Genomic DNA, 22682 nt, shown 5'->3' on the forward strand with positions numbered 1-22682 from the left:
GAAGGTATGGGAGAGTGACATTATCAGATGTCCTGCATCTTCACTATTTAACCTGTTTTTTTTTCATTCTGAAACTTAGTTTTCAGTCGTGTCTCTTCTGCCCTAGTTTAGGAGAAGCAGCCATATGTTGTTAGTCTGCTTCAAGGTTATATTTTACTATCAGTGAAATTAAAAAATGGCATGTATATTATTTTGATCTGTGGACATAGCTTATGATAAATGATGTCATTCTGTGTGTGCTTTTTCATGCACCCCTGTTAGCCTCCCACTCACTGAATACATGAGCTCCATAGCTCCCTGGGAAGAGTCTATGCTGTTTCATATGAGATATGAAAGCAAATAATCACCACACGTATTACTACTTAGTCTACCTTTGCTAGAGATGCGAAGCAGTTAACATTTCTAAAACTTGTAAAGCTGTTATTAACTGTTATTAGCTGTTGTTATTTTCTTACAGGTTGATTGAAATGTATATTCCCTTGTCCCACTTCTAGCTTTATATTCTTGTCAAAGATCATAAAGAAAAAGTTACTGCTAAGTTCTTGTCATCATTGCCAGCAGCCTGACCACTTTCATCTAGAGATAACCGATAACATCATCTTTATTTGGTTACTTGTCTTCTAAGTTCAAAGCCAACTCACTTGTCAAGATGACACAGCTGAAGAAAATGCTGAAGCACAACTGACTCTATACGGTTGTCTGCAACAGGCTGCAGTTGCTTTTCAGTTTTGACTCCTAACTCCTATTGCCCGTTTTCCTCTACCTCAGTCTCCCCTTTCGTTGGGATATATGTAAGACCATTTGAGCAGACAGTTGAAAGCATCAGATGCTCTGTCAGTAATGTTTGCCCTCCTCTTGGCCATGGAGGTCACCAATACCTGAGCAAGAAATTCCCCTTGTGTCCAGGTAAAGTAAAGATATTCAGCATTCTGAATGCCTAAAAATGATTTTTTTAAAAAAAATTGTCAGGGGCTGAAAGTCATGGCTTGACTAATAAGTGTTGCAAGCAAAACATTATTCCTAGATGTTACTCTATTTGACATTAATACTGCCCATATTTGAAGTTTCATTTGAAACTGCATTGTTTTTTTTCTTGTCTTGTTCCTTTGTACTAGGATTATTCCAGTGATGATACTAAACTAGAATACAATGTAGATGCAGCCAATGGTATTGTTATGGAAGGTTATCTATTTAAGCGAGCCAGCAACGCCTTCAAGACTTGGAACAGGTAATTACTCAGAACCTCTATTTACTACCTTACTAAGATACTGCTTGTTAAGCTAAATTCTGATCTGATTTATAACCTATGCAACTCACTGATTCTGCTGTTTTGACAGAACACTTGGACAACTGTTAATTAACGTAGAGATGTCACTTCAAAGCCATTTTTTCTTATTTTCTGTCCTAGTTGTTGGCAAGCCTTTTTCTAGGAATGTATCTTAGGCTGGAGAAGTCCTAGGTATGGAAAGCTTGCTTTGTACCCAGTCTGGCTCTGTAATTTTATTTTGACCTTACTTTGGGGTTGAAACAGAGAAATTCCTTAGGATTGTATACAATACACTATGTGAATGTATATGCTACTGGGAAAATAAGTGTTAGAGGACAAAGTGAAATGGAAGTTGAATAGCCATTGGAAGCAGGTAAACACAGTGGAGGACTCAAGTTATTTTTCCTGAGAGATAAGCATGTAACTGTTATCCTTTACAATTTCTGTCCTGTGCAGTGACTTCTGCTTAGTAGGTTTAATGGTCTTGTTGGGAATTCAAAATATGTTGTTAGTCATATCTCTTTAACAATGTATATTTTACTATTGTTTAAATATTTTTCTCCATGAACAGGATTTCTTTTGCATTTCCAAGGGTGTATGCTTTTTTCAAGGAAATATTATATATGCTGGAGCATTTACAGTATAGTTGGATACAGTTCCTGAATTTTCAAGTTTAATTTGTTGTGATAGAGAGTTCTTTTTACTATCTTATGCTCTGCAATTTTTGCAGTAGCGCTTCTGTTAAGCTGTTTGCTGTGTTTCAAAGGCCAGAATGTGTATTTGTGTATGTGGTCCCTTTCAACCTTAGTTATTCTGTAATTCGTTGAGATTCTTGGAACATCACAAGTCTGTAGCAAATAGGGATTGCTTCACTTAAATCTGTAGACTGATGCAAGGGCCACTGACCTCGATAAGACTGTATCATGTGCAAATCATGTGCAAGTAGTATAAGGGTTTTTGCTTTGGGCTACTTCTAGTCTGGTCCTGTGGTCTGATTATCCATCTGTAATTGTAATGTACCTTCTGGGTTAGTTTCATCCAAGCAGAATTCAGAGTTCTCCAAGACAAATCTGCAAGGCACCAAAGGATGGTCAAGGGAGAGAACCGGGAGATATGCTTCAAAAGCACAGTCCTGGTCTAAAGTAAAATGTTAGCCTAAACATACTGAGAAAAATCTGCAGTAATGGGGCAGGAGATTGTCCTTTATTGGATTCTCAACAGACTGAAAGGGTCCTTTTTGCAGGGTGTTTTGCAGGATTGACTGCAGCCTCTTGATAAGTGACTGAAGGCAAAACTGAGTCGCTCTCTGAGTGGTTCTTTTGGATAGCATAAAGGCCTTGATCTGTAGGGAGGTAAGATGAGCGAGCAGGACAGGAGTGTTGGAAGGCAGCTGAGAGAGGTTCTTCTTTCACCTAGCTTCCTACCTAGTAATACTGTACGTGTATCTTACCTTAAGGTGGCTAGGGAGTAGGATTCAATTAAAACTAACTTCTGTATTTTGGAAATTTGAATGGACACAAAATAAATACAGGGAAGTCATAATTAAATCAAGATACACAATGACATTCTTTCAGGTTAAGTTACAGGTTTGAACATATATAATAAAAACATATCCAAACAGTAAGTTATTTAAGAGAACCAAGGTAAACAGCTCAGTAATGAGTTAGAGCTACCTACTTTTACTATATAACTTATATTTGCTTACAGTTTATTCTCCTGTTTGTCACAGGAGTATTCAACAAAGCTAAACCTTTAACCGTTTTTAATCTTAGATTCTTGATAACTTATCTTGCTGTGATAGGCTAGTTGGATGCTTCAGAATTAGGCAGAGAATTGCATTGGATATGCTATCTGTAAACACAGTTTAGAAATTCAATCAATCATTTTAATTTTGTACTTCACATATTCACAAACCATTACTAATTGTTATGAAACCACTACTATTATCATAAAATAGATGTTTAAGAACACCTTCATAGACACAGCTATTAGTTTTTGAATCTAACCCCATTTTTCAGATTTTAATAAAAACAGAGAAGTATTTTTATCTTATTTTTATGTCTGAATACATTTGTAATTGCTACATTCTAGACACTGAAGTGGTCATTGCCACTTTCCACTGCCTGTTTCTAGTGATGGAATGCTTCACTTATGTAGTATTGCAGTCTCAGCTGTAGAGAGATAAGTGATTGAAGTTTAACATATATTAGAGGTGGGAGTGTTTTTCCGTTACTAGGTAGTGTACAAGAAAGGACTGTGTCATTGCATTAAACTGGTTTGTGTGTAAAAATGTACAATGAAATACCAAAGGAGGAAACATTTAGAGAATTATATATTTTATATGAGGGAATTCAGAGCTGAAGTCAGAGACTCGGAGACAGACAAGATATTTTCAGTGTTCTTTTCGGGTGGGTAGTTTGCTGCTTCATTATACACCCATCTTTGGGGGAGGTGAATGGAAAATCAACCAGCTGTAAGAAAAACAGAAGAATTTGCCTAGAAGGAAATACTGGAATTTCTTCATGTTCTGAGCCAAGGGTGATGGCACTGATCTTCCTTGCTAACTACTACTGTCAGTAGTAACATGTATTTAAAATGGTAGCTTCTCTTTTCCCTCTGTTGGTGTCAGTTGGTATTTTGGTGGTTCCTAGGCCTTTTTAAGTACTCCTTTAAGACTGAACTAAAGCCACCGAAAATCATTGCAATTACCGCTCTTAGTGTATACTTGCCAGCATTAAAAACATAAGAAGAAAGAAAATGATACAATGGATTTTGTCTGGGTTTGACACACATCAGTATGAGTTTAGCTAACAAGTTAGAGAATTGAGATGTTTGTGTATGTGTGTCTTGGTCAATGGATCAATAGGCACCATAGTGGATTATTCTGGGAAAAGTCTGGTTGCTGGGGCAGAAAAAAATCGAAACCATTTAATGCAGCTCTTTGAAGGGGGGCAAATCTGTTCTAATGAACAAAATCTTGTTTTGTTTCCAATCCAAGCTAATTTCTTGCTAGGATGCTCTAGATTCTTCCTGGGGCAGCTGGCAGCTTGGATTTCATTGTCTGAAGTCTTCAGTTATTTGGGCTTTTGCATCGAGTTTCCCATTCCTGGGGTAGTTCTGCATGACACTGGCTTGAGAAACAGTGTGTGAGCAGGTTACAAAGTAAACCACAAGAGCTATTTGCAATTCAGTGTTGCTGTGTTTTGAAAGAGCTGCGAGATGTTGCAATCTCTTTTTATTGTGTCTGAATGCATAGTGTATAATGTACATGAGTATTTCGGATATCATTTTGATTCCACTAAAGTGTATTATCTGAAATACTGGAAAGTCCTACAGTAATGGGTATGCAGACCTGTTTTTTTGAATGTATGTCTGTTTGTAAATGATATATCTTATTGTACACAATTTTTCTTGAGGCATCAGGAACTGAAATCAGATGCATTTATGATTGTGGAGCAGTAGATGGAGAGCTGTTTTGGTTCCTAGAAATTCAAATGAAAAATAAGTCCGTATCATGAAGGAAGATATGCGTGAAAAAACATGTGTAGGGAGAAAAGCGTTTATCAAACACTAGTATGTTCTGAGTAGTTTTTAGGTTGGATGCATTAAATGTTTTCCTTTTTAATTCTGCTGTATTTTCAGATCATGCTAATTCTTTGCTTATTTTGCTCATTTTGCATTTTTCATTCCTTCTCCTCCTTTCCCTTATGTTTTAATCCTACCCCGTTTTTTCACATGACAGGAAAAAGCCAGATCACATCAGGTACCAACCAGCTTCTTTTATACCTTCCCAATGTTTCTTTGGCACGCAGAAAGCTCTTAATTAACCCTGCATTTAATTTTTATTACTTGCAATGGATGTGTAAGTGGCTCAGTCTAAGAAAATAACAGAAGGATTCTGCCTGGGATGCCAGTATACCTGCTGCTCAACACCCTTAAAAGAATTAGCAAGATTGAGCTAGTTTTAGCTGAAAAGGAATTAAAGCAAAGTTTCTGCACTCAAACTTCTGAGCGTACAAAATCAGTGTTTTGACTTTTTCCAATTGAAGTTGGTGAGATTTTTCTTACCAACTGTGTTGGAAATAGAGATAAGTTTTAAATGTTGTGCATTTCTTAATCACTCTGTTTTATTTGCGTGCTGATAGCAACTATTGAAGAAAACTGTTTCCTTTTGAGAATCAATAAGCATGATTCATTTTCTAATGTAAAACAAATTTAAATTTTATATTTTTTTTGGTATTACTCTGAGTTCTCAGAAATTGGAAATGTTTTTTCAATGAATTTTGTATTGTTTTCTATTTAACATACTCTTTAGAATTGAGTAGGTACAAATGATGGAAAACACTGAGTTTCTAAAGCGAAACAGCTATGTTTAACTACTACTGAGTGAGGCAGGGCAAATTACTTGTAAGATTCCCCAAGTATGTTTTCTCCTTTACCATCCTTCTCTTCTATTTTTGACAGAATGACACATTTAAAGAAATTTTGATAGTGGATTACTGCACACAGGTTGCCTAAAGGTTTTTGAACATTAATTCTTAGAACAGGATAGATGTGGTATACCCTGTAACAGCACCTTCAGTACATAAACTGGATCTCAGAAGTTCCTGGCTGTTACTACTGTAGACCTCCAGCAGTTTGTTTCCTACAGTAATGAGTAGAGTTTATTAATAATACTTGGTTGATATAAAATAACTCAAGGTTTTTACCCTGAATAAAACTGCTGTGATGCTGGCATGTTGGAGGGGAGTCTGCTGCTTTTATTTTTCAAGCATACAATAAAATGTATTAAATTTATTTTCCATTGACATCTATTTCAAAAGTGTGATCTACAAGTTATACTACATTCTAAATTGTTGATCTTGTTCAATAAGAATTTCTTTAAAAAAAAAAGCTCCACACTTTTTGTCTGGACTGGAAAGTTCTCTTAAACAGATTTAATTTCTCTACTAGATAAAGAAGGGGCTGGAATATTTTGAAAACTTCTAGACTGGGCTTTAAAGATGACACAAACTTGTTTTACAGTTTGTGTGCTCACTTATATCCAGTTGATCAGATTGAAGCTTATTTACTTTAACTCTCTAAATATTTAGCTGTAGAACAGATGAAGCATTGCATTAATGAAGCTAGTTATACTACACAAGGCCATTATTAGGGATTTGCTCCATTGCATGTTATCTTGGGGCAAGACTGCATTTTTTTTTTTCCTTTATCACTTAGGCACTCCTTTTCATGTTTTTCTATTTGGTGTTATGTTCAAAAAAAGCACATAAGTCTGAGTTTATTTTCCTTTCTAGTGTGCTCTTTTTTGTTACCTATTTAAATATTACCAATAACCTGTCTTATGCTCATATTTGAGGCTTAATTACTGCATCTGTGTCTTTTTTTAAATAGATGGTAAAGGTGATACCTTTTAGATAGCAGTGACCAAAACTACTGCTGTTAATAAACTGAAAAAGTAGTTATCTTTTTGCATTATTCTGTTCAATTATCTTAACCCGAAAAGAAGACTGTTATTATGTTGGAAATCCAGTATTAAAAGAAGATCCTGTTGTTGCTTTTTAAATTAAATATATCTGCACAACATTTGAAAATATTAATTGTTAAAAGGTAGAATCTCATCTGTCTACTAAGTATTAACTTTTCTAACAAATACTAGATTTCCTGATTTGAATCTAACTTGTTTTGTATATCTTAATTTTTCTTAACAATCTTTGTGTGCTTCTTTTCATGAATGGCTTGTGGTGGTTGAATAAATATATGGAGCCCTCTTGTTACTAATTGAAGTAGCTTGAAGTTCAACAGCCTGTGGAGAGTAATGAGATATGTTGCAATACAATATTTTGTATACTGTTACCATTCAATCTAATTGGCAGTGCAGGAGAAAGTGATGTCTGGTATAAGTGGGGTATTTGAGATAATTGAGGAATTATAATGTGGTAAACACAAGTTCATGTTAAAAACCTGAGCAAAACAAAACTGTGTGAATTTCACTGCAGGACTGAATTATTTTTTACATTCCCTTCATTTTTGTCTGTTCAAAACCAGTGATGATTGGTTAGCTTTTATTCTCAGCATCCCCAGAAGAGCTAGAAAGGGATGGTTATATTTGCTGCTTTTTTAAATATTCAGTGGTCTGATAAAACACCATTGTTAGATGTCTGAGGCGCTCATAATTTTTTCCAAAATATGAATGATCTTTCCATTCTCTGTGAATTGTATCCCATCTGAACAGTGAGTTTGACAAGGAAGAATACAGTTCAGAGGAGTTCTCAAGAGTTACGTTACCTTTTGGATTTTATAGGATGCCTTCATTAAATCTTTTATTTGCTATTCTCCTACAAAGCTGATGCTTAAGTTAGGATCCTACTTAAAATATTTTCCTTGGTTTTTGGCTTTGGTTTTGTATACAATCTTTTTACTTAAGCATCTAAAATTTTAAGAAATGCCAAATATAGATAGACATTAAACCTGCATGGGATAGCAACACTGTAGTATTTTTAGGGCCTTAGTAAGTTATTTCCTAGTTCTAATCTTAAAAATACTTCAGGATTGAGCGGTTTACATAGTTTAAGTATTTTTGTTATTCAAACTATCTGAATTTGTGTTACAAAACAATTACTTAAAATTGTAGCTTGCTGCTAAAATACAGAAGTAAATGTTCTTTGAAATGAAAATGTTTTGTGTGATAGCTTAACTAATGTTGTCATAACATGAATGTGTTTGTTTAGGACTCAAATTATTTGAACCTTGCTTTCTTTTCTGTTTTGTCTCTGCTTTCCCTTTCTTCATTTTTCTCATGAAGTACTTGCCAAAACTGACTGCGGCATTACTTTTGTGAATTCTTTTGTACGGTCTCTCTGTAGACTGTATGTTAGCATATTTTGGTCAAATAAGCACTGTAAAATGAGTTATCTATTCTCTGGATGTCTCTTCATTTGAATAGGCGCTGGTTCTCAATACAAAATAACCAACTTGTGTACCAGAAGAAATTTAAGGTAGGTAACAAAAACTGACTTCGGGTAGTTTGGGATGTGGGTGATGGTTTTCCTGATTGATCAGGGGAAGGAGAAAGTGCTGAGATTGGCATCCTGTGTAGTCTACAACTACCTACTGCATTTTCTAAATTAGTTTTTCCCTTTGTAAAATGAGACTAATAGCTACACTTTTAGATTTTGAGATTCCTGCACAGTAACTTGTAAGCACATACTTTATTTGCAGAGGGTTTTGTTACCCTGTTGCAGAGAAGGTTTATGAAGAGCCTTAAAAGTTGCTGGTCCCAAAAGACTTGTATGCACTTACTGGTAGATAAATACTCCATGCTGTTCTTTGAGCAATGGTGTTAGCTCTTTCAGGACTTGTTCCCTCCAGTTACTTACTGGGTTCACATATCCAATTTAGCAACTGGGGAGAGAGGGGGAGGAAAAAAAAAGGCATGAAAGCATTTGTTATGAAACAGTCAGGGATGCTATATACATGTATTTAATACTGAAAACGTAAGGTGGATCAGCAGTCAATATCCGTCTTTCTGCTGGTGGGAAGCTACAGTTGTTGTATATTACAGCAGCAAGTACAACTCTGCCCCAAGCTGTAAAAGCCAACCTTTTCAATCAACATTTGGGCCCGTGCTCCTTTGTTTGCTGTGCTAGAATGTGCTTTTGCACCACATAGCTATAACTGTTCTTCATGTTGGAAAAAAATAGAGAACTGTACAGAAACGGAAGAACAAAATGGGGAAGAGCTTCTGACAATTCATTTCTCTTCAATGTTAACAGACCATGTTCAGAGGCTATTCCTTGTTATCTGATGCTATCAAATCAAGGGTCTTCATTTTTTGGTGGGAAAGGAAACAAACATTTTTGTTGAGCATTTTGTGTTTGTGAATTGTGATTACACTTTAATGTTTGTGTGTGTTTTTTTTTTTTAAATGCAGCTTTAAAATGCAGTTAGTTTAGAACAGAGTTCTTATGAATTAAATCAAATTTTCAAAACCGCTGCATCCAGCTTCTGGTTTTTGTACTTGGCACTTATAGTACTGCTGATTTAGGTATAATCTTTCTGATTTATTTATGAGTTAATTGCATCTCTTAGAAAGTATCTTTGAACTCCTTTGAATACTGTTGTTTAAATTTCAAGTATTGATTATTTAGTAGATTGAATTGTAGGTAAAAAGGAATTCTCCAAAGTTTGTATTAAATTTTCATTAAATATAACTAAACATTAAAATTTATCTATATATTTCTTGCTAAGTATCTCTGATTTCACCTATTTAAAATTTTGTTTTTGGAGGAAAAATTTGTGTAAACAAGCAAATAGAATTAAATGATAAATTGTTTGGGATTATTAGCAACTTTATTCTTCTATGTGACTTTTTTGTGGTGTTTTTTTTTTTTTTCTCTTAGGATAATCCCACAGTAGTTGTTGAAGACTTACGACTTTGCACAGTTAAACACTGTGAAGACATAGAAAGGCGTTTCTGTTTTGAGGTGGTTTCTCCAACAAAGTAAGGGGAAGTGATGGCGCAGGTCTATTTAAAAATTAAAAAATCATTACATTCAGTTGTCTTGAAATACAAGATTAACATTTCTCTTGGGGGTAGATCAAAACAGGAAAAGTATCAACAATCCTGTTCTTTGAAGTTTTGGCTAAGAGTAAGTGATGCTATGAGAAGTGTTCCTAGTATTTAGTTTACTTTTGGCATTAAAATAAACATGCATTCTTGTGCTTTACTTATAGATGGCTTCTGGTTATGGAGCTGTTGTGGCTTAGTAGCTGATACTATCAAGCTGCTTAGTAATGTAGAAAATAGATCTTAGTTTCTCCAAATTTCTGATTGATTGTAATGAGAGAGAAACATGTTAGTAAGTTGGTGTCTCAGTAGTCTTAAGTTACATTTCAAAATGCACTAAATGAAACTGCCAAAGAAAAATATTTTTCAGCTCTAGCAGTGCAGTGTATTGGTTGTATTTGCGGAAGAATGGCAGTCCTGCCGCAGCAAGGACAGGACGTGGATTTCTCATTAATGATTTTGAGATGTGACCATATCTAAGTTTTTGATACAAGGTCAACCTGCTTTTAGGTTTGGATGTTATCTACACTCCCCACTCCTACTTACATTTCTCTTAATAGATTACTGTCCTAATGTTTGCATCCTCAGTTGTCATTCACTTTAATGTGCATTTTGCTCCTGCTTGCCTATACTCTTTCAGCAGTTTTAACAGTTTTATACTTCATGATTTGTTTCCTTTGATTGTTGGTGTGAAAAATAGTTCATTCGTTGTCAGAGAGCTTTAAAATAATTTTGTCTCAATCTCAGTGAATGAAACTGTGTTTTTGAGGACCAATGCCTGTATCTTGTGTAATTAGTCATGGAGCTAAATTGCATGTGAGGATATAAAAATGAAAGATTTGGAATAAGAAAAGAAAGGGAATAGGAAGCTAAGCCATTCTCTGGGTTATTTGAAGAATCGTATCTATATGTTTTAGCATTGCCTGCAAATAGTTTTGAAACAAGGAGTTTGCAATTCATAAAGGACCAGCTACTTTGTCATCTCAAAATAAAGGGGGTTATTAGATGATACCTACTAAACAATGTATTTATGGTGATAGTAAGAAACTTTCTCAAGAATCTGTGTTTTATTGAACAATGTGTTGTTTGATGTTAGCTGCTTGGTCAGTCTCTGAATCTGAGCACATCTGTGGTTTGTCACAGAAGCTGCATGCTTCAGGCTGACTCGGAAAAGCTGCGGCAGGCATGGATTAAGGCTGTTCAGACCAGTATTGCTACAGCATATAGAGAGAAAGGGGATGAGACTGAGGTAAGTTTAAAAACCAACCCAAAACCAACCTCCCTTTAGATCCTGAAAATTTAAAAATAAAGAACCTATTTTTATGGCAGGGGAGGAAAAAAAGAAATCCATTGTTTGTCTTCCTGTGGAAATGCAATGAAATTTTGAAGGCTATGATTGGTATCTAATCTATCTTTCTCTCCATCTTACTAATGTTACTTTGGCCTATATGTTTTGATGAGATTTTTCTGTGATGTGATTAAAATTCATAGGATACTCCTATATTTAGTTCTATATTCTAAAAAGCTAAACATTTTTTCAGTTCTGTGGCTTTCCATGGCCTTAAATGCAGAAGTTACTTTTCTAGGATTCTAGTGCACAGTCAGTATCTGTAGGACTTTTATTTCTTTAATTTAGTGTGTGTGTCTCTTTGGTTTGTTTCTTTTCTTTTTTAGAAACAGGAAAAGAAATCATCCCCTTCTACTGGAAGCCTAGAATCTGGGAGTGAGGTGAAAGAGAAGTTGTTAAAGGGAGAAAGTGCTCTACAGCGAGTGCAGTGTATTCCTGGTAATGCTGCCTGCTGTGATTGTGGTTTGCCAGATCCTCGCTGGGCCAGTATCAACCTAGGAATCACGCTGTGCATTGGGTGCTCTGGGATACACAGGTTGGGGAGCTCTTCAGAACTGTATTTGATTTGTGCATTGATTTAATTACGAAGGGTGGTGTTTGATGCTTCAGCTGTGTATTGAAGGAAGATTAGAGACCCTGTTTGTAAACAGAATTAAGATAACTGTTTTGTTTGCATAAATTAATGGTAAAGCTGTCTGAGGTAAGACATAGCATGTAGTTACAGGTTAATATTTTTTCATGGTGTTTAGGAGCTTGGGAGTCCACTTTTCAAAAGTAAGATCTTTAACGCTGGATTCATGGGAACCTGAACTTCTAAAGGTATGATAGTATTTTTGAAACAAGGTTCTATTTGTTTCTGAGATTGTTGTTCTAAAGCCTCTGCATCATAGAGTTCAGTGCAGGAAATGCTTGCATTTGTACCCAGTGTGTGTCTTGCACTTATAAGTAGAACATGTTTATACTTGTGTTGTTTGTGGTTTTGTTTAATTCACACTTATGTGTGCCGTAGCAGTAGTCATTCTTGTTACAGACTTGCGAGTCAGAACAACTTATGACAACTTCAGGTTAGCAAATGCACTTTGAGTAGTAAGTTTCATCTGATACTTTCAACATGTAAAAAGGGAAATCTGTTTACAGACCAATAATATAGTGGGCTGAAAAATTTTGGAAGTGCTACATCAGCCTGAAGTATACTTGAAAATTCAAATGCCAACTCTTAGTGAGATCTTGATTTTGTACTCATAGGAGAACACTCATGCAACTGCTCTTGTGTGCTATCTGTGTGCCAAAATTCTAGTTTGCAACATAACATGGTTATGAAAATCATGTGACATTGAAATACTGGAATAGGAACTCACGCATGGATGCATGTGTGCAACTGGCTAACTGATGCAAAGCATTTGCTAGCTCTGATGTTCTGGCACTTAGATATTGCTTCTCTGAACAATCAAAAGACAGTGTGAGTGGAGGTGTTTCTCTTGTGGTTTGACCTTAAATAATTTTAATATCAATGTGTTCATGCTGAGGAAGCAAACAAACAAAAAAAAACAAACCCAAAAACTACACCCCTTGTCCTGTTCATGTAAATACTGGAGCTGAATGTTTTGCCTGGTATTAGAAGCAAGAAGTCTGTTCATTGCCGTCAGTAAGTTGGACTTCATGGGCCAAATTCTCCTCAAAGTAGTATGTGCAGGCTTTTTTTTTTGTGTTTAATCTTTTTCTATGAACATAACAGATTATGGTTTAGCAAAAATGGCTATTGGATATGATGGAATAGAATCAAATGAGTTGTCTCTTGCTGATGAGATAAGAATAGCTACTGGCAAAGGTGATGGAAAAGAGTACCTTTGTTAATGAGACCTGCAGATGTCATTCTGAATGGACGAAAAAGATTCTTGAATGACAGATGGTAATTTTTTCAGAAGGGAATGGCACTTTTAAAAAGTGACTATATTTTTAACTATTTTACTCAGAATTTGGTTTCTATTCACTGATTGTTTCTTTATCATGATACCTATGCTTATTTCTGCAAGTGTACTTTTACCAGTGAAAATACTAAGTTGTGAAAATAGACTGAGTGAGGTTAAAAACAACTAAATAGATGAAGCCTTTTGCTTCATTCATATGTTTGAATTTATTTATTTTGCTTCGTAGCTTATGTGTGAATTGGGAAATGATGTTATAAATAGAATATATGAAGCGAAATTGGAAAAAGTGGGAGTAAAGAAGCCACAACCTGGAAGCCAAAGGTAGTAATTTACTAGCGGTGCCTCTTACTTCTTTTTCTTGTTGCTTCCTTTGGCCCCCAGCCTTAAAAGATGCTGCCAGTTAACTGTGTAACACTCTTGATTTACTCTGTTCCCCCTTATCACCAGTATGTTTTGCTCTCCCCATTTTCTCAGTGTGTATCTTTATTGGGTATTCCTTCTGTTGGTCCCTTTTGGCTTCTCTTCTTCACTTGTTCTTTTTCTAATCTCACTCCCTCCTTTTGGCAACTCTATGGCATCCTGTTCTGTCTCATCAATGTAAGCATGTTAATTTTGTTTCCTGTCTGCTTTGTACCATCTCAGCCAGCTGTATTTGGTCTGTGAGTGCTCCTGGAAGGAGCCTATGGCTGTGCCTTTTGTTTACAGTTCTTGAGTTTGAGTTTTGTTCCCTGATCAGCAACCTTCTAATGATTGTACTGCTGTCTTCCATTTCTCTGATGCTAATTTGTGTTTGAAAGTAGTTTCCTAATGTTTTACTCTGCAGTATAAGATGACTTTTAAAACTTTGTTTTTTACCAGCTTTCCAGTACTGTGCTGCTTGCTGTCAGGCAGTTTTATGGTACAGAAAACAGTGGTTTATAAAGTGTTGGCATTTTGGAGACAATGCTAATAATATAAATAATGTAGGAGATTTACTGGATATTCCTTCTAGTGGTAACTGTTTTTCAGCAGTTTCAGTAGTATCTTTCATAGCCCCTTTCATCAGTTTGTCACAACTGGTGTGTGTGTCTTAAGATGATAACCTCAGGTTACAAGAAAAAAATATTTCAGTATGCGTTATGGAACTGATGGCTGTGCCTACCTGGGGCTTATTGTTGTTGTTGTTCTCTTGTGCAATCTTGATGTTCCTTTAACAAATGTTGCAGTTTATATTTACCTAAGAAACTAAATGCATGCTATATTAATTGGTTATTATCAATGTAAAATGTATATAAAGAATTAATACTAAAAAGTCAGAGTAACTAATGCTTATTTCTTTCACCTACCACTTTCTAAAGTCTCTGCCTAAAAGAAAATATACACATATGAACTTAACAAAATTACTTTCTTTTGAGCCTTATGCAAAATTTAATCAAGAATCCAGAAAGAGTTAGTGTGCTTTTCATCTTTCTGAAAACATACTGTCAGTGTGTCTTATGTGCAATGCCAAACTACAGTTTTCATTGCTGGCTTTAGTATGAAATAGATGTTCTTTTAATACATGAAAATACTAAAATACTAGCTTACTAACTCTAGGGATTTTGTATATGACAGACAGGAGAAGGAGGCATACATCAGAGCAAAATATGTGGAAAGAAAGTTTGTAGAGAAGCAACCTGTGTCAGCATCTCCGCTTGAATCTGGAACAAAAGTTTTGCCTCAAAGTCAGGAAGAGAAAAGTCACAGTGGCCCTGAAAAATCCCTTTTGGCAGGGGAGCAAGGTGCAACATCCCAAAAAGGTATTTACACGCCTCTCTCCTTAACTATATTACACGTTCTTTTCAAAGTAGCATATTTTTTGATTAATTTATTTCCTGCCTTGTGCAGAGAAATCAGAATCTGTCTTTTAATGGGTCATAGCCTAGTTCAGAAGTATAGGGGAGAAGAGACTTGTTCAGAGATGTGCATTTTTAGGTGGGGAAGAATTTAGAGTGGGGGTGCTTATCATTCAGAAACATATTAACCACCTTCTTTCCTCCGTATTTTCATCCTTCTTGATTTTTCCAATAACGTTCTTTCCTGCCCTATCCCTTCCTTACTGCCTGCTTTGTGCTTTGCTAACTTGCATGTCCCAGCGGTTGCTGTAAGTAGCGACGAGGCGAGGCGGGAGTCTCTGTTCTGTCCTGATGAACTAGATTCACTCTTCTCCTACTTTGATACCTCTTCAAAACTACGTAGTAGTAAGTACTACAGCTATGGCGTGTTCAGTATTTGCAGTAGTGATCCATTGTGTGTTGTGGCCATCTCCCTGCCTTTAATCTATTTTCTCCAGGCTACTGCATTGCTTAGTGTTTTCATGAAATAATTTAAGCTTTTTTACTTATCCTGATCTTTTCCTTTCTAATAATCTTTGACATTTATTATTATTATTATAAATGTTATGGTTGCTATATGTGACTTCATATTTTTCTACAGATGCATTAAGAATGTTGAATAATTACTAGTAACTGTTAAAAAATTATGTATTCAGGACCAAGTATAAGAGCTTGCTTTATTATCATGGTATCTTTGAAGAATAGGTAACTTACGGTCTGCATAGTAATTACTGTTTCTCCCCAAAACAGTAAGAAGCAGTGACAGTGGGATCCAGCAGAGTGCTGATGACAGCAGAGAACACCTTGCCTCTACTATATCAACTAACAGTTTGTATGAACCAGGTGTGTTAGGCTTTGCATTTTAAGGTGAAAATTTAATCACTTCTTGGTAGTGTGTTCTTGTAAAAGAGATTAGTACTTGGTGATGCAATTCATGTCTCTTCTATCCTGGTGGGCTGAAACATTTTTAACAAGGGTAATAATTGCTTGAATGACCTTCCTCTCCTCCAGGCTTGGTAGCAAGAATGACATTGAATCCTTCTAAATGCGTTCAGAAAACTGTATTTTTCCAGTCAGGTGGTACTGAGCCAGAACTTTTTTTTGCAGATAGAGCGACACTGCGTTTTGATACAGACAAGTCTCGACAGAAATGCATAATCCTTTTATGAATAGTTAAATTCTTGGAGGTAGAATTCCTGTTAAGTCACAGATAATAGGCTTTTATGTGTTATTTGAGCATTCTTGTTTAATTTTTCTGTTTTCTACTTGGGTGCAATTGACCTTGTCTCTAAACATTACCCCCTTTACTCAAAGTTTTATAAATTGATTGATGTAATTATTTGCTATCTAATATTAGCATCCTGTCTGACAGAGGTATTGAATATGGCTTGTCAAAATATTAAAAATACTTATTTATAAAGCATACTTATTTTTCTACATCAAAGCACTCTTCTGAAGTATGTTTTTAATCCAGTAGTTCACAGCTGTGGTTTGTAGGGAAGCAGCATGTGGCTTGGATGCTTTCTTTGACTGCATTGTAGAAACACTTATGATGCTGTAACTTGTGAAAGCTTATATATAACAATGTCTTTATCTCCCAGACTTTACTCTGTGTAACTGTTATAGAGATGGAAAGAAAGATTATGCTTTAGTCCAAAAGATTATAGCCACAGCAAGTAATTGGTAAATGACAACGGTATCTTTTAATGAAAATTAGATCAGAACAGTATTAACCTCATATTCAGATGTATAAAGCTGTTGCAGATAAAGATGTATTTGTGTGACTACATCTCTGCAGGAAGTTAGTTTTATTCATGTCTTGCAGTGTAGGATAAAACACACTTCTAACCTAAAATAATTTCTTAGAAATGACATGGAATATGTGGATTAGATGATATTCACACATGTCAGTAATGTGGACAGAATGTTTTTCTGGGACAGTAATAATTCTATGAAGTGGCCATGCCTGAATACTGGAACAAGCTAAAGGCATCTGTGACTTCTGGCAGAATGGGGCAACAACACACAACATTCTGCAAAATCTGAGCTACCTAATGCCAGAGAAATTACTTTTTTTTTTGGTCAGAATTCCAGGAGGTACTTTATAAAAACAAGGATTAGATAAGCAATTTGTTTTTTCTTTTCAGAAGGAGACAAGCAAGAATCTTCTGTGTTCTGTGACTCCAAACAGCCTAGCCCAGGATTGCAGCTCTATCGAGCTGCCTTTGAGAAGAATCTTCCCGATATGGCAGAAGCATTGGCCCATGGAGCTGAAGTAAACTGGGTCAATGTAGAAGAAAACAAAGCAACACCACTCATTCAGGCAGTGCAAGGGGTATGTGATATACAGCACTGACTGATGTGGGAGGAAGGGAAGGGGAATAATAGGGATATTTCTGTGTCACTGTTCCTTTTGAACTGCTTGCTTTGCTAATGAATGATAATGTGATGCTGAAGCTGTCTTTACAGTGTTCTCTCAAAGTTGTTTCTGAACTATTTTTTTCCTGTTAATGCTTTGTTTGGTATTATATAACCTAGTAGTGTTTAAATTTGGTGTGGAAGCAAATCTGTTTTTTGTTTTCTTTGCCATGTGACTCAGTGGTGAGAAGGCAGAACAGGTTTGGCTCTTATTCTAGAGATCTGATGCTGAATTGTGTCTTTGCTTTTATTCCATAGGGTTCGTTGGTTACTTGTGAATTTTTGCTGCAGAATGGGGCCAATGTGAACATCAGAGACATGAAAGGAAGAGGACCCCTGCACCATGCCACGGTTCTAGGACACACTGGGTAACCCACTGTTCCAGAATTTGCAAATGGCCAACCTTTACTGTAGTTGTTCACGTTGAACCTTCTTCATTTCCCCAAATATTCTGGCATTTTAATATATTTCAGGTGATCTAGGTTTTTCTTAAACTTTTGTGGAGAGAGAGGAAGTAACATTTTGAATTAGCAGTCTCATCCACCAGCAAAACACACACCTATAAACACACTTTGGTCCATTTTATAAGAACGTGTTTAATAATACTCTGAAATAGCATGAACTTTTGGTGAAGGCTCATGAGATTTTTCTCATTTTCTTAAGAAATAGGATACAAATAGGAGGAATAGTGATGTGTGAGAGCCAAGGCTTTTTTCTGACTCGTCCTACCTGTATGTTGCGCTGAGAGTGTATCTCATTTCAAAATATACTGCACTACATCTTGAGTTTTGGAGTCATGACTTTTAACTGAAACCCTGTACCAGCTCAGTTCAAATGAGGACATCAGAATCTGGTTGGTAGTGCCCAAACTCTTTGCAGGCATGAATTCTAAATAGAGTGCAACAGCTCGGGAGAGTACAAGACGTAAGCTTAGCCGGTATGCTCTGTTTATAAAGATGAAGAATTATAATAGCAGAGAAACATGAGATCAGTTTCTATTGGGTAAATTGGGCACCTGTGAACTGTATTCCTTCCTATATTGATTTATTCTGCTCAGTGGTTCTTGTCTGTCATGGTAAAAGGGATGAGGTTTTTTGGTTCTACAACCTAAGATGATACAGGAAGGTGGAGTCTCCCTTCTAAAGGGTTCAGCTCCTTGCTGCACTAGTGTGATTTGAGTTAGGCTATCTTTCTAATGTGGATTAAATAATTAAAGGTTTTGCCTACTACTGTGTTAATGTCTTAGTTGTTCTAGATGAACAGTGCTGTTTTGATATGTGCAAGAAACTTCTGGTGATTTAAGCCAAATACATTGCATCCACTTTTATTTGCCTTTTTCCTTTACTGTTGTGAAAATTTTTCTTAAATGCTTTTTTTAAACAGACAAGTGTGTTTATTCCTAAAACGAGGAGCAAACCAGCATGCCACTGATGAAGATGGGAAAGATCCATTGAGTATAGCAGTAGAAGCTGCAAATGCAGATATTGTAACATTGTAAGTTGTATGTTCTGTTTTTGACTAGGTAACTAGGTTTTCCTATTCTGTTTGAAGTTAAAAACCTAAGAAATGTCGAAATTGGGAGAACGAAAGAAAACTCAGAGTGCACACTACCCATAGATGACCTCACTGGTTTGAGGTTCAGGAGTGCATTGTAGGTCTTGAATTGCAGTCTTTTTTAGTGCTTTAAAGTTTACATTGTTCTTTTTGTTTCCTAAATCATAGGTTGCGCTTAGCAAGGATGAATGAAGAAATGCGTGAATCGGAAGGACTCTATGGACAGCCAGGTCAATACTCTACTAATAACCATACTGAAATGCAGTATAAGAAGTGTATTCAGGAATTTATCAGTTTACAATTAGATTCTTAGGATCTGAGGGAAATTTGAAATAGCTTCATACAATAATGTTTTTTATAAACAACTGACACATGTTAAAACTTCATTGAAATTCACTGATGTGACTTTGTCAGAGTATTTAGGGGACCTAAAAGGAGAGTTTAAAGTACATTATTATAGTAGTGTGTGTTACTACAGCCATTACCAACCTGTTTTGCTGGTAGTTGTCCACAGTTTCCTCCTGTTGATGTTCCATTGAAATTCACGTAATGTTAGGATTTACCTGATGTTACTTAATAGCAGCCTTCTGACTCAGGTTGCTCAGAGACAGTTGAGGAGTTCATCTTATTACAGGATACCATTCTCCTTCCTGTGGAATGGTTCTCTTTTTCTTAAGAAAAAATGCTTACACACCAATGTAAAAATGTACATCAAATATTTCAAAACAACTCCAGACAGAAATAGGAAAGCATTATTTCCTCAAATTTTATTTTAAAATATTTTTATTTAAGATACAAATCAGAAACAAAACAGTCATTCTTAAGTATGTATTTTTGTATGCATAGTATCTTAACCATTTGATTAAAAAAAAATAGAATTGGCAGATATTTGAGCCAACTGGTACAAGAAAGTAACAATTTATATTTAATGAATATGTGCAAATTTATTGTCAGGCACTCAGTCCCAATTTACACTATGTTCTGATGTGATATTTAGGCAATCCATTTCTTCTATTATGGTATACTTCCATAGGAACCTGATTTAATCTTGTGCAAATATCAATAACGGAGGCACACTTGATTGTCAAGTTAGAGAGCTAAAAACGCACCGCTATACCTGGCAGTAGTGAAAGGCAAACCTTATCTGTAAGGTTGAGTGCTAAGTACTCTTGGCTCACTCCTATAAAGCCCTTATGTATTTTCTACTGATTGTGTGTGCTTATGTCTCTTACCAGATTGGGACTGCAATATACTCAAGGGGCAACACTGAGTCTCATGTCCATATCCCAGATGAATTCTATTAAATAAACCCAATTTATTTAGTTTCTCCTTAAGAATAGATGTTTTTCAAATGTATTTTTAAACAAATATTCTAGGAAATTCAAATTGAAACAACAAAAGGACTATGGACAGTCAAACATTCAAATATTTTCTTTGGCAGAGCAACAGATAAAAATATATACTTGACTATGAGCTTAAATGAGGAAGAATTCCCCACTCAGAAAATGCAGCAGGCTATGTATATGAAAAAATTCTGTTGCCAGTTTGGCCATTTTGAATATAAAGCTGTTTTCTGATATAATGCATACTAGTTCAGTGACAGGCTGAAGGTAACAAATATTAAAGTATTTTTGAGTTTCCTTATTTTTAGTTTGAGGTAAAATAATAGCTATCAGTTTCAAATAGTAAACATTTGTTTTAAGAGAGGTAGGTATATTCAAAAGCTCTGTGCTAAATCATAAATGAATATTTTAGGTCATTTAATTAACCCGTCACTAATCCAAAATTAGTATAAACCAGAAAATATGTTTCTATAGCTTGTACAAAAAGTGTCTGTTGGTTACTAAACTTTACAAATGTTTAGTAAAATGTTTCATTCATAACAAATACAGGCACTACTTACATGAAAATATGAATGTGTTTAAACTGGAGATGGAGAAGACTATTTGCCCTGACATCTTGCTTAAAATATTTTTTAGAGAGATTCTTCAAGTAGGTAGATGAAATAAAAAGCTGGCAAAGTCTTTCATTGAAAATATCTTGACCTTTTGATCTGTTTGTATTACAGTAGAATCTAGAGACTGCAGTTGATGCGATCTGATCCAGATATTTTACAGATAGTATCTGATCCTTGTAAACAGGCAAAATTGACAATGGAAAGTAGAGCTGCCACAATGGATAGACCTTGTCCAAAATCAAGGGGAGGATGTCATTAGAATAATTTTTGAAATGCAAGCAACAAGCTGTAGCGTAGTGTCCCAGTCAGGAGATCTTGCTGTATCTTTAGATAGTATAGCTCTGCTCTTTACTCCTTGATTCTTTACTTGCTGAAGTCTCTTTTAAAAGTTGAAGTAAATATTTGAGTGTTTTAAATGTTAGTATCTGCTAGCCTGCTAGAAGGGTTGTGTAAATGTGTAAGTATAAGCACAAAACCTGTCTCTGCAAGGTATGATACCTTTACATGGTCATAGAGGAGACAGGTCTTTTTCACTACGTATACATATTAAATTATCTACACTGCCCTTATTTTAGAACTTCTCTTTTCCAAAATTATGATTCTAGAAGAAAATAAGGATTTTCAAGGCAATTGTATGTTTGCTGGGAGCTATGTGAGGGTAAATATTGATGTATGAGTTTGCTGTCATCAGAGTGAAGCCAACTGGTTATTTCTCCGCTTTAATAATGCCGTTGATGAACTATTACTTATGTAGCTAATGGCATCAACATTTCTAATTTAAACATACCTAGCTGGTTTGAGCTACTGAGAGAATGTGTATATTGCTTTGCAAGGCACAGTTGGTCTTCCAAAATATTCCTAGAATGGGAACTAGCTGAAACTAACTTGTTCCACAAAGCTCATTTCTGGTGGTAGAAGCCATATGCACCATTGTACTGTTCCTTGTATAATACTTGAGTGCTCATCTTCTGGTGCTACAGTATGTCTGCTAACTATTTGATATTAGCATTGCTACTTTTTCTTCCTATCTTTTCTTGAATGTATGATGTGTGCCTTTTGAGTTACTCTGGTGTTAAATGGTAAAGCAGTGTTATAGTATTTTTGTACATAAAATCTGCACTTTAGGGAAAACATTGCTTGGAAAGGGAATTTCCAGAATTCAATTTTAAAGTAAGATTTTAAAATAATTACAAGGTTTACAGTATTAAGTATTTTAATGCAGCATACAAAGTAAAGGGGCACTTTATTTTAGTCTATTTTTGTATGTATTATTTTTGTTATGTAATAGAGCCAAAACCAGAGCCACAATGTATCTTGCAAAAATAGCTTTTGTTTGTTCTTTCAAGTTAATTTGAAAGAACCAAATATGGCAACTTGAACTACAGTACTAGTTCACCTGTAGAACCCACTTCCATATTAAAAGCATAATTGCTTTTATCATACAGGCTTGATTCCAATTTGCGCTCTTCATAGCTGTTCTTTTGGTGAATGTTATAACTCCCTCCATTCTGTGCTTATCTCCCAATGCAAGCAGCTATCAGAAACTGTTAAAATAAAATGTGTCCTGTGCCTGCTTCACCTGTAGAACATACTTGAAACTTAGTCTGAAAACCAAAAGGGAACTTCACTAGAACTGACTTTTCCTAGTACAGCAGTATTGAATGTATTTATCTTTTAAAGTCTGGGAAAGATTGTGTCATTATGTTTTTATATAAGCCCACATGCCATGCATGTTAAATATTTCTGGGAGGTCAGTTACCATTTCTGAAAGTGTTTTCAAATGAATGG

The 22682-nt window shown here is 35.5% G+C and overlaps 1 protein-coding gene across 1 annotated transcript in view; it reads left to right on the top strand.

The window, feature by feature from the left end:
- The window catches only part of ACAP2 (ArfGAP with coiled-coil, ankyrin repeat and PH domains 2), a 44775-nt gene that overhangs the window by 20579 nt on the left and 1514 nt on the right, over positions 1-22682 (top strand). The window contains exons 8-21 of the mRNA XM_009696601.1: positions 1116-1228; positions 5010-5030; positions 8214-8265; positions 9670-9770; positions 10980-11085; positions 11511-11719; positions 11934-12003; positions 13339-13433; positions 14706-14872; positions 15716-15808; positions 17113-17300; positions 17642-17751; positions 18767-18877; positions 19106-19167. Of these exons, the coding sequence (XP_009694903.1) occupies positions 1116-1228; positions 5010-5030; positions 8214-8265; positions 9670-9770; positions 10980-11085; positions 11511-11719; positions 11934-12003; positions 13339-13433; positions 14706-14872; positions 15716-15808; positions 17113-17300; positions 17642-17751; positions 18767-18877; positions 19106-19167 (1498 nt within the window). The remainder of the gene's footprint in view (positions 1-1115; positions 1229-5009; positions 5031-8213; positions 8266-9669; positions 9771-10979; positions 11086-11510; positions 11720-11933; positions 12004-13338; positions 13434-14705; positions 14873-15715; positions 15809-17112; positions 17301-17641; positions 17752-18766; positions 18878-19105; positions 19168-22682) is intronic.

Source organism: Cariama cristata, unplaced genomic scaffold, assembly GCF_000690535.1.
Source record: "Cariama cristata isolate BGI_N322 unplaced genomic scaffold, ASM69053v1 scaffold27353, whole genome shotgun sequence".
NCBI classification, from domain to species: Eukaryota; Metazoa; Chordata; class Aves; order Cariamiformes; family Cariamidae; genus Cariama; species Cariama cristata.